Source organism: Dendroctonus ponderosae, unplaced genomic scaffold (assembly GCF_020466585.1).
Source record: "Dendroctonus ponderosae isolate FM_Combo_2020 unplaced genomic scaffold, Dpon_F_20191213v2 Dpon_F_20191213_4, whole genome shotgun sequence".
Taxonomy (NCBI): Eukaryota; Metazoa; Arthropoda; class Insecta; order Coleoptera; family Curculionidae; genus Dendroctonus; species Dendroctonus ponderosae.
This window is the reverse complement of record NW_026018611.1, coordinates 4,460,574-4,473,811: the sequence shown is the minus strand read 5'-3', so window position 1 is coordinate 4,473,811 and position 13,238 is coordinate 4,460,574. Positions and strand designations below refer to the sequence as shown.

At 34.0% G+C, this 13,238-nt stretch overlaps 1 protein-coding gene across 3 annotated transcripts in view; it reads right to left on the bottom strand.

Moving 5' to 3' along the window:
* Nucleotides 1-10,054, bottom strand: part of LOC109544049 (fasciclin-3) — a 145,525-nt gene extending 135,471 nt beyond the window's left edge. For all 3 annotated transcript variants that reach the window (XM_019914062.2, XM_019914063.2, XM_019914064.2), the window contains exon 1: nt 9,786-10,054. In XM_019914062.2, coding sequence (XP_019769621.1) covers nt 9,786-9,852 — 67 coding nt within the window. In that variant the 5' untranslated portion in view covers nt 9,853-10,054. The remainder of the gene's footprint in view (nt 1-9,785) is intronic.
* Between the last annotated feature and the right edge of the window lie 3,184 nt (nt 10,055-13,238).

Below are 13,238 nucleotides of genomic sequence, written 5' to 3'. Positions count from 1 at the left end.
TTTTTGTTAAGAATTACACATTTTATCAACAATTTTCYACTTTGCAGCTTCTCAAGTGTTGTGTTCTCAACAAAGTGTTTGTTTCACTATTTGAAATTCACTATTCCGTAAAATAACTCAAATTTCGTCTATTTTTCTTGGCTGTTATACATACAAGGTGATTTAAAAAAAATATGTTTTTAGCAGTTTTGAAACAACATTTTGAACTAAAGCGCTTCTGTTCCTATCACTGGATAGAGGAATTAAAAACCCAATAAAGAAGTGAAACTTGAAGTAGGAGATCGTGGTAGTTTTCACGAAAAAAAGCGAAATTTCAAGTTAATTTTCGATTTACGCGCTTTTTTGCAAAATTATGCTTTCGGCTCAAACATGGTGCAACGATTTTACAACTTTCATTTTCCAGCCACTAAATAGAGAATTAAAAGCCCCATCTATTAAGTGAATTTTTTGCTTGGGAATAGTGAAAGTTTTCACACAAAAAGCGCATTCTGCTAACAACCATACATTTTTTCCACAATTTGAACAAAACTGTTTAATAGATATTTTTTTGAAGTTTCACTGCTTTAGAATTAGAATCCCCCATAAACGCTAGGAATTCGAACATGCATCCATCGAAAAATGTCTGATTCGCAATGATTTGACATTTTTCTCAAAAAGCTACAAAATTTGCTCCACCTTTTTGCTCATATCTCAGAAATATATTGAGCCATCATCCTCATTTCTGCACCACTGAATAAAAATTAAATATCAGGTTTACCGAGTGAAACTCAATCCCCTGGAACATTTTTGGGAACAAAAAACGAAACAAAATTTCAACACATTTTCTAGTTCAGTTCTGCACCAGGCATCACTTGGAAAAACATTGGCGATTTCCAGCGATAAAGCGCAGTTTAAACCTCATTTTAAACATCCGTCCGGCTGAAAATTAAGAAAACTTGAAGCATTTTGCCGCCGAATAAATTAAATTGAAATTTATCCAAGTACATCATAAAATGGGGTGGTAATATAGTGATATTCGCCCATTCCGTCAATATGACCCTCTTCATACCACACACACGGAAAGATAAATTTTCCCTCAAACAGTATAATAAGTAAAGGGTATAAAAAATTTACATAACGCCTAAATCGGGAGCCGGTCTGGCGAACTGTTTTTTGCATATTGCGACAATATGTATGCATATTTCATCAGGGGGTAGAGTTAAAACAACCCGGCAAGTGTGAAAGCAAAATTGAATGGCCCGAGCTTATGTGAAAAATTGATGACATCACTTGTCGGGCGATGTAAACTGTGACAAAGAAAAAACGGCTGAATTTAAGCGGATTTTTAAATTTGCTGCTAACTGACTGATTAGGGTTTCGGGTTACTTTAGCAGCCAAAATGCGCTGAATATTTCCAGTACTAGCGAATCAAAAAGCCAGTGGTTATCTAGAGAATCAATAAATTCAATGGCTGGATGAGTAGAATCCAAGCACAAGATAATGCGAAATAGAACAAACGGTTCGCTGTGCGCGAAAAAAATTAATAACTACGTTTCTCTTGAATGTTTTACAACGCCATATCGCCGGTACCCTGCACGAACTTCCGCATTGGATTAAGCATGCAAAATAAATGGACAATTGACTGCAAACCCATTAATATAAATTAGGTTTTCATTTTATTTTTAAATGTTTATGAAAGAGGGATTGAATCGTTGCATCAATTCAGATTTTCACATCGATCAAAACTGGGTCATACACTTGTGCAAACTAAAGAAACTTCGAACTGATTTGCTTAAATTTAAAGGTTGATTTCAGTTTGAAGCGAAATGCCTGATCTTATCAATATCAAAAATTTGCCTGAAACGGAGTTCTTCCGATCTCCTTTGGTAAATTCAGCCCACTGTATGGGCTTGAGGTTACCTGGGAAAAATTCGCTTGGGTCAAGAAACTGTGACGACTGTTTGCACGGTATGATTGCAAAATTCTCCTGCGCCAAGTTAACAAAACAAGCAGAATACAGTATGTTCTCTGAAGTATGACCCATGCAATCTACCATTAAAAAGGAATTTTGGCCACCGATAATTCCTCTTGCGTATCATAGCGCCTGTTAAGTAGGTGAATATTGAAAAGTAGAAAAAAGCTTGAGATCACTTAAACACAATACCGTTGGGTGTTCGCACTTTAAACTTCAGTAAAAGCATTATTTAGGAACAATGAGATTTGTGACCAACTTTCACTTGGAAAATATACACGCCGCCTAGTACGTGTAATATGCACAAAACTAGAGCAAATATCTGTGAACAGTTTAATTGCCAGCTGAATCTTTGGGACGTCTAGAAATCAGCAGTAAAATATGCATAAAACTAAATTTAATGTAAATGAGACAAATGCCACTTACACGGTCACCTACTTTAGTGGGGCAAATTATCGGTTTGCCTTATAAGCAAGTTTGGAATGTTGACTATTTGCTAATTTTACGCACTCATTAACTGCAAAAATAATTATTGCTGGGCAAATTAAATGGTTGCAAATTGCAAGTTTAATTGGTGCAAGGATGTGGAGTGCTACATTGTGTTGGAACAGCCAGTTATTATTATAACTCCTTCAAGGGCAATTAACTGCCGCAAATGTGTGGTTTTTCGATATTATAAAAACTATTTTCCTTGTAAAAATAATCAGGACTGCACTAGAGATGCATTTGTCAATTTCCTTATCAGTTTGATTGGTAGGTTTTTAAATGTCTAGTTGTTTTTCAAAGCCAATTAAGAAAACCACTTTTGCCCATATTTCAAATAGCAACGACATTAAGCGGTAAATGTATAATAATGCACTTAAAACCCTATGTGTCATCAGATACCAGCAAGTAGATATTCTGTGTTTATTGGACTTTTAATGGAATACATGCACAGAAAGCGGTTAAATGACTCAGCTCAGCTATTAAACCATGTTTGTTTTGCAACGCAAAATTACTTCCTCCATTAAACTATTGTTTTGGATTGTTCAATCAAAAGGTATAAAATAAGCCAGTTGTGGCCCGGCAACGATGCTTTGATCTCTTGGATCTTTAAATTGAAGCCATGCTGAAAGATGATCTTGTTGATGATGATGTTGAAAGTCTCAGAAGTTTAGAAATCACATTTTTTACTCAAAATTGATTTAGCGATGCTGTCTTGAATTTATTTATATTTTTTATTGCCGTTTGTTTTATAATTGAACATATTAATTGAAATGTCTTACTGTTGTCTAAGGATGCATGTATGAAATCTTTGTGTCTATAATAAGGAAAATATAGGTGGTTGAAAATCTTTAGCGCTCAAAATCCACTTAAAATGGGCCAAAAATGTGGATTATTTTGAAATGGAAGCTTCTAGTGTGTTTTTTAATGAACTCATTGCTTTCCTCGTTTTTCAGATCAAATGTCTTGAGGCATTTTGAAAGAGTTTTTTTCCAAAAAAATCGATTTTTTTGACAAAATCCATCTCCACTGCTTAAAAAATTATGGGTCAAAATTTTACATATGTGTTTTTTGACTCAATGGATGCATTCCGAAATAAAAAGCTCCCAAAAGGATATATAAAGGGTTTGAGCCTACAATAAGGAAGATATCGTCGGTTAAAGATGGTGATGCTCAAAAACCGGAAAAAATGGACCAAAAATGTCGATTATTTCGAATCTGAAGCCTCTCCTGTGATTTTCAACGAGCTCGTTGTATCCCTCACTTCATTTCGATGAAAATGATGCAACATTCGAGGCGTTTTGAGATATTTGATATTTTTTGAAAAAATTGACCCACACCCCTTTGAAATGTTCGATCAAAAATAAAAGTTTTACATGTGTGTTTTTTGAGCTCAATGGGAGGTTTCCGGCATAAAAAGCTCCCCAAAAGGTATATATAAAGGGTTTGACCCTACAATAAGGAAGATATCGTCAGTTAAAGATCACGATTGCTCAAAAACCGCTAAAAATGAACCAAAAATGTCGATTATTTCGACTCTGAAGCCTCTAGTGTGATCTTTAACGAGCTCGTTGCATTCCTCGCTTCATTTTGATGAAAATAGTGCAAAAGTCGCGGCGTTTTGAGATATTTGATATTTCTTGAAAAAATCGACCCTCACCCCTTTGAAATTTTCGATCAAAAATCAAAATTTTACATGTGTGTTTTTTGAGCTCAATGGGTGGTTTCCGGCATGAAAAGCTCACCAAAATGCATATATAAAGTGTTTGAGCCTACAATAAGGAACATTTCGCCAGTTAAAGGTCGTGATTGTCCAAAAATGTCGATTATTTCGAATCTGAAGCCTCTAGTGTGATTTTCAACGACCTCGTTGCATCCCTCACTTCTTTTCGATGAAAGTGGTGCAAAATTCGAGGCGGTTTGAGACATTAGATTTTTTTTTAAATCGACCCTCATCCCGAAATTTTCGATCAAAAATAAAAATTTCACAAGCGTGTTTTTTGACCTCAATAGACACTTCCGACTTTAAAAGCTCCCCAATATGCACATGCAGAGTGGTTAAGCTCACAATAAAGCAAATACCGTGGTTCGAAGATCAAAAACCACTCTAAAACCGCACAAAACCGACGGACTTTCGTGAGCATCGCTAAACCAACAAAGAATTAAATCAAACATTTTACCGCATTTTAAGCTTTAATAACAATCTAGGAACGTGTACTTAGTATTAAATTTCACGTCTATGTATTCCTTCAGTATAGAGGATGTATATTTCATGAACAGATTGATTTACAATGGAAATCCCACGGGAAATCAAATCCACATTCGAAATGCAGGAAAACAGGGCAACATAGGAGGGAGAATTATAATGGCGATCCAGACAATGTATTCTGGTAATAATAAGTGCTTTGAGGTGAGAACGTTTCATTAGCACAAAAGTCACGAAACCATTCCCAAAAAAATGCTTTTAAACTCTTAATCAACTATAAAGAGAATAATTCTAAACGGAAATTTGACTATGTTTGTTTTGAAAAGCAGCAGCCGTCCGAAAGTGTTCCACCAGATGCATTAATAAGACCAAAATGCGAGCTGCAACTAAAGAAACACACAAGGATGACTCTCAAAATAAATGAAAACTTAATTAATGATATCTGTTTAATTTAGATCAAGATTGAATCACATTTTGTCGGTTGCTTTTGATGCAGTAATTAATCAGAAGTAATGCCTGGAAGTTAAACCGAACTGATGAGTGACGCAGAAATGTTGGCTGGATTTATGCTTAAGAAATTTGTAAGTTTCGGTAAATAATTTTTCTGAAGGAAAAATACAAGAATCTACAGCCATTTCCAAAGAAAAACTTGGTTGCTCTGAACCTTTTGCACAATTGGCTCAGCACAGTTTTCAATGGAAACAAAAACCAAACTAGAATAAATGGATTTACCTGGAAATATTTATCGAAAATGTAAGAGAATTTAATATCCGGGTTTCCTTATGCAAGCCTCGAGATAAAAATTATCTAATCAGCTACAAAACAGTCATATTTACTAGGTTAATTACTAAATCCCACACAAATGTGGTAAAAGTGCGATTTCGCTTAGCTGCCGGTGACTCACGGTTCCCATCATTTGATACTGATTAAATTGTGGTTGTCTCATGATTAGAGGAGAATAATTCATACTGTAACGAATGTTCGTTGGAATTAACACAAATTTAAAAAGACGAATGTTTGTTCATTTCAGTGACAAATTTTACTAGAACTTTCCTTATGAGATGGTGATGATGAATAACGTGACAAACATTAATTAATTATTGCTGCTGCTAATCAACCAAGGATTATTCATCGGCATTAACGTCGGAACCAGAAGAATATATTACTTATTGACATACCTATTTATATTACCGCATACTTATTTATATGATAAAGGTGTTGATATGTATTTCCTTAGTATATAAATTCCTAATAGTCGATGATCGAATAACCAAGTTCAGGGAAATGAACGAAAAATGTACACTTTCAAATAAACAGTTGTGAAGCGAGAATTTAATTGCAATTGTGCAATTGTGCAATTAATTGCAATTAAAATATCTTACTAACGTATTCCTGAGAAGAATAAAGCAATAAAAAATGAAAGCAATTAAAAAACTCAATACCTTAAGTTGATAAAAAAAATTCTACACAATTCATAATCCACCAAACTGAGAGATTTTCCGCGGATTTTGTGCCTCACAGTCAATCTAAAGAGAGGATCAACTTTCAGAGCTGAATATACAAATCGTAGGTATATTTCACAAATTTTTAAAGGAAAAATTGTTAAATGCCAGATTTTTTTAATTTTTAACCAGCTTTACATTACATTAAGTATTCAAGCTCCACACCACATCATTCAAGTACGACCCCCCTTCAATTCCGAATTCAATCGAATAGCTTTTCTATACATCCACAATCGATTCCCGTATGTGAAATTTCGGTCAACACAAAGATAACATTTCAAATCGTCGCTCTGGATAGATCGGCATTATGCTCATCTCAAAGTTGAAATAAAACCGACTCATTTCAGTTGATAAATGCGCGTAAATGACGGTTTTATCTCTACCATTGTAAATCATCCCCGAATTTGCGGAGTTTGTAATGCAATTATCAGTTGTCTCCCTCGCTATGAAGGAAGATAATCCAAATGCCTTTAGGAAACTGAAATATACATCAGTTTGTTGGTTGATAATGGAACACCAAATTCCTTCAGCTACGCAGGTGAGGAACTGTTAGAAAAAGTATATTTTCCGTTAAGATCTCAGCCTAATAAAGATTTAACGAAGCTGAAGCTGAAACTCCCGCTTTTCCGCTTCAGTGGCTGGTAGTCGCACATGTAAAATCCTGAATTTAATCATAGAAAACGCTGACATTGTCCATTCAATTTGCATGGCGAAAGACATTTCCATTAAACCCGTTGCTATTCTCTTATCGTGGGAAGCAAATGTGTTCGGTAAATCATTGAGGAGTTTGCAAAAAGACAATTTATATGCATACATGCTATTATTTAACGTCGTTTAATTCTCTTCAAGGGGAAATATTGCAAAATAAGCTATGGAGCGTGCAACATTCATTCCATGCAAGCTGCAAAAAAACTGCAGCCAAAAAACTAACGTTGGAAGTAAAATACGAAGCTTTTCGTCTAGATTTTTAGAAAGTTTGATAAAATAAATCTAGGTATTGGAAGGAAGTAACACACTTTTTTGGTTTATTCTCGTCTTGGCTTCAAGCTCTTTCTAACTCGAAATGACTTTCAACTCTGAAATGTTAAATGGAAAGGCGTATCGAATGATAAGCCGTTTCATACAAAGTTGCATTGTCCTTTTAGGTACAACCAGTTTTTTTAATTTTGATGGCCAGTTTTCGAGGAATAACGCTAAAAGGCCCGCAATGGCAGCAAGTATGTAAAACCGTATTTAAACGTTGAAAATTCAAACAGTTACTTAAAATGTGTACAGAATATATTAGGTCGAATTTTATGGCATTTTTACTGTAACCAACGCTCGTTGCCCGACTGGAAGTTCAGGATCCATAATAATTTCAGTTGGTATATTAAAAAGCAATAAATATATAAAAAATAAGACAAGATTCCAGAAGGAAAAACATCGAGTTTACGTCTTTGCACACCTAGTTTTCACATGATAATCAGTAGTTGATTAGATGTTTCTTCAGTTATTTAAGGCGAAAACAATTTAAAAAATGTTTGGAAAGATAGCAAGTGTAATAAAGTTTGTAGTCAGTAAAGTAAGTGCTCTAAGCTCTAAGTACACAATCATTATTCAATTACGCAAAATTATATTCTATTGGTACAAAAAACAACAATCCAACAAAATTTTATGGGAAAGTAAGGAAGCAAATAAAATATTTATAAATGTTCGACTAAAATTCTCGTCAAAATTAGTTCTAGTAGATTTAAGACTTTACACACAAAACGAAAAAATGCAATAATATAAGGGAATAATAAATTATATTTTATTTATTTTTTGCTGCTTTGCACTACATTTGCAAATTAATTGGCTCTTGCAGCTTTTAAACTGCTTTTGGAATTCTTATTGCCAGTTTTAGCTGACAGCAATGATTATTAATAGAGAATTTAATTCGCATTATGCTATGAAGATATAGATTATGTAATTTTTAGGCCAACTTTTACGAAAAGCGCAAAAATCAGCATCGTGTGCGATTTAAATGGAGTTTGAGAGTCGTCTGGTTTAGATTGTACAAATTTCATGCCGATACTTGCGCGATTTAATTAAAATTTGTAGGAGTTTTAGACTCACATGCCTTCTATAGACGATAAAAATTTCCAGTTGCCATTTGCTCTGGATTAGAAGATTTTTTATTCGGGAGCTTGCGATGCGTGAAAAGTCCATTATTTGACTAAAATTTGCCCAAGAGGTAAAAATTAGCATCTGATGCAATTTAAGTAAAATTTTTATGAGGTTTAGCTTCACCGTGTATTCGCTATAGACAGAAAAAATTGCAACAACAAGCGCAATAAATAAATAATATTAATTGACAAATTCAAGAAGGGAAAACATCGAATGTGAATGAACTGTGAACACATAAGAACATCTACTTTCACATTTTTCGTTATTAAATGACAAAAGTAATTTAAAAATTAATGAAAATAGTAGTAATAGAACGAAAGTAAGAACAATAAATTTCCCTGAGGCAACGAAATCTGTGCTTCTAAAAAATAACACTTGTAATACTTAAAGTAAATCCCTTAAGGAAACAATCATTATTAAATTACGCAAAATTGGTTGTTAAGCGCCTAATTATTATTCTACTGACCTTCAGTTTTAAGTTCAAGTTAAAAATGAAGTTTTAGACAACTTAGCGTAAAAGTATGGAAAGTAAGAAAGCGAAAAGTTTGAGATGAAATCTCAATACTTAAAACAATTGGAATAAAAAAAGGTTTAAACTATGCAAACTGTTATTAGTTTCCGACAATTTACTAGGTACTAGTGGAGCCCTTAAGGATCTACTTAATCTGCTCAAGAGCTTCCTATTTATTTCAGATTCAAAAATGCATTAATTCATGCAGTGATGGAAAGTCGACAATAAAATAAAGTCTGGAGGAAAAAATTGTTAATATGAAAATTGCACAATTCAACAATTACAAAAAATTTGATGGATTGGTAGTTGATTTTTGACTAAAATCTTCCACTAGCGCGTTGATCAAACAGTCATCTTGGTTATCTCTATGGGTGAACTATTAGTGAAAGCAGACCATTTTCCAATATTGACATGTCGATCATCACTTCCCAATTTTGATTTGTTAAATTTCATTGTAAGATTATTTTTCTGATAATACCTATCAACAATGTTATCAAAGACTGCCTGCCATATTATCTGCCGAGTTTACTCGAGTATCTTATCGTCGATTTAGTACGTAAAGTCACATACCAAATAAAATCTAATTTTAGAATTTCTAGGGGAAAATCCTGCAAGGACATGACAAAAGAAACCTAAAAAAAGTGTTTACAAACCAGTATCTACAAATGTAAATCGGTACTTAAAATATCAATAAGAGTAGAAGCGCAAATTCCATCGCGCTCTTAATATTCAAGTATCAACAAGAAAATTCTATGCCTAGACTTTTGAATTTTGAGCAAAGTTCCAGTTGGCACTTTGTTAATATTTTAAATAAAATTCAAATGAGCGCGGCTGATGCGCGATAAAAATATGCGCTCCAGGATTTGATGATGATAATAATAATATCGAATTTGAAAAACTCCGCTCCATAACCGGTCCAAAATAGGAAGACAAAAAAGGCCGTTTTACGTCGCCGTTGACCGTTCACTGACCACAAAACTTACCCACCTTGAGTAAAGAATCCCATCGCCGTTACCAGCAGCAGCATTATGCTTTTCACCTCCATCAACTCCATCCTGTGCGTGTTTCGTCCTCGGGCAACACAAAATCACTCACAAATTCACAAATTTGATCCTTGAAAACACTTTTTCCAACTTGTTTGCGAACTTTTCCTAATCACGAAACGCGTTTCCGATACGAAAACAGGTGAACCGCGAGAAATTTTACCTGATTATCTTGTCTTGTTGCCAGCGTTCAGCCAACGACTGATTTAAAGTGCGCGCCCGTTTTCGACGGTGCGAAGAACATTCGTATACTTTCGATGCGCTTCGTCTAGAAACGACGATTTATTTATTTATCTACGAAAAATGGTGGATTTGTGTTTATTTAAAATATATTTACATATTGGCCGAAGGGCTTGTTCAGGTGCAAAACTGGAAAATCAAGTCCAGCGGGCCCAATTAAATCAACAAAGAAACAACGAGAACTCTAGTTAGAAGTTTTACTGTTAATGATATTAACGCAGGTTTTCGCTATAAATGTTTAAACTCAAACATTAGAGTTGCACATACAAGTCAAGAAATAAAAAAGTTTTCTTCTGCAATTCTAAATATTGAAAGATAGTGCAAATTTGTCCATTTTAGATAGTTAATTTGTACTATATTTTACTTGCTCCTTACTTTAAAAAATTATTAAACATCTTATCTGGTTTTATCGGTCCATTATCAATAATGTACGATTGGACGCGGACACTATCCATTCACAACGATTTTATTTTATTATACTAATTTTTTTTTTTTTTGTTTATAGTTTTATTATTTTATTTAATCATCATCCTGCTTTTGAAATCGGGGCGTCAAGCAAAAAGAAAACTAACTGTAAAAATATATAGGAATAAATACAAATTTATAGCAGATATTATGCATTTAACAAAAATATAACTATTTCAGAAAGTAGCAAACTTTAAATCTTAGAATAAAGAAATTAATAGACTTTTTTCCTTTCGTATATTTAAGTTTGCTTCAGAATAAACTAAAATCGTTTGATAAATTTGCGAATTCTAACACGTTAATATTTACTTAATTGGCTTAATATTATAACGCACAATTAATATTTTTGTCTATATTTTTTGCTCAAAATCACGTCATTTTGACACGGTTTCTTCCACGTATTTTTTTCTGTTCTTATCACGTAAAGGACTTACTTGGAAGATTTGTCTTTCGACTGTCAAAACTTTTGTAAAGCTGAACATATTTTTAAAGCCCTTTGAATTTCCTAAAAATCAAATTACTGTCGAAAATACCAAGCGAGTAACTTCATATTATTCCACAACAATTGTTTCACCAGCCATTAAGTTTTACTTTTGATTAACAAATTTTATACAGAAACTCCTTGAACATTCGTCTACTGTCGCAAATTTTCTAATACTTTTGTCATTAAAATTGTCTATTCCGAAGATAAATATTTTTTCAGTAGATCGATCAGAAAGGGCTGTTAAACGATTTTCAGTCATTGCATTTCTGAGAACCAATTGATTCGTTTCATTGTTGAGCAACAACCGATACTAATATTCGACTCAATAACGCCATTGGCGCTGGACTGAATGCAGCGAACTCTCCACCTTAATCAATACTCGGTGTTGGCAAGACAAGGGGAAAGCGGAGTGTTGCGCGGGTGTGAAAACGAGCGCGCAAAGCTGGATTCTGTGGTCCATATTAAATAATAATCCCGCTATAGTGTGAGTCGGTAGATTATTCTGCTAGTCCGTTTGCAATTATTTTTAAAAAAATAAAGTGTAAAAAAAAGGCAAAATGTGTCATTATTAGACGAAAATCTACTGATTTGACGTTTTTTATTTATTTTCTTTGTTGAAAACGCTTTCTGCTATTTACTAGGTAATAGTAAAGCCTGTCCTGAAATTCTTCACAATCATTGATCAACATTTAAAGAAAATTCCTCTAAATTGTTGAGATATTTGACTTTGCTACCATTAAGTGGAGTTTCATATCCTAAGAAAAATTCTACAGGGGTCAGTTCTGGAAATCCTGCCGGACGTTCCTGCAGCCCTTGATCTAAATCGACAACTTTTATCTATTCGTGCATACAGGGTATTTCAATAGTCGGGTATTTCAGGTTTACGGGGTGCGAAAGTTTTCATTCAAAAATCAAAAGTTACTAATATTGCCGAAACTGCTTGGAGTATTCGAATGAAACTTTACATTCTGCAAAAATTAACGACAGACGCAACATCTCTATCATAAAACATGAACATCATTAACAGCCGGGATTCAAGCAGATTTTCCTCGTAGTCAGAAACCATGCACCGAACATTTGCATGTTACCTAAGAGTTAAATAATATTTACGCAAACTTTCCATTTCAAACTGATACCACTAAACAATGCAATTAACGCACATCGTGACCATTAAATTGCAATTAAAAAGGGGTTTACCTAATTAATACATATTCATAGAGGGAATCGTCAAAGCGCCGGAACGACTCAATAACTGAAGCTCAGATTAATCTGCATGCTTTTACCTAATTGCTTTTAATTAACTTCATTCATTCGAAACAGAAACTTTCGTAATAATTTTTGGTTAGTTGCCCATCGCTGGAGATTATCGCTATTTGGGGGGGTTTGGTTCAAAAAGATTGCCGTGCTTAAAAAACTTTATGTGCGGACATAACTTCCAGTCCATAACTATGTTTAAGTACATGCATTTTCAGTCTGAAAGATGCGACGATTTTATTCGATCCAGTTCTATTTTTCCTCAATTTTTCCCATGCTGGTAATGCCGAAACAAACAAGTCGGGATGCGAAGAGCTCAACACTCAACGTGAAGTAAATTGGGTTCGTGCATTCCAGCCGCGCGTAGTTATTACTTAACCAGATCCCCGTATGGTAAAACAATCTTCACAAACAGCATTTGAATGCCTTAAGAGTTTTATTTGAGTTAAATTTGACCAATCAAATTAAATCATTAATCGTTTCTAATTTAACTAAAAGCACCAAGTTCAGTAAAGTTCATAAGCGAAAATCTTAAACAAAGACGAAATGATCAAAAATGCAAATTTGCAATAAAGTCGAGTATCGTTTTTGTTGAGAACTCTATCGCAGCGCGCATAAAACACAAAGGTGAACTTCCCGGAGAGGAAAATTGGCGAAATCTTTAATTAAAATTTTGAGGGAGTTTAGAACAAGTTTCGAATCTAATTGTGTTTCATCGCTCCATCAGTACGATGAAAACGTAATTATGGATGGAATAATTTATTTTTCAGAGGTCTTATTTTGCTGTTTTCGTTGGCATTAAATAGAATTACCCGTTTTGTTAGTTGCAAAGCAGCTTATTTCTTCTGATCAGTTCATTATTTTCGATAATTAATTGATCTCTTTTGTTCCGAAAAATTGTTTTACAACACCATTAATTTGCATTTCTCGTAGTAATTCGGGGGATTTTCTAAA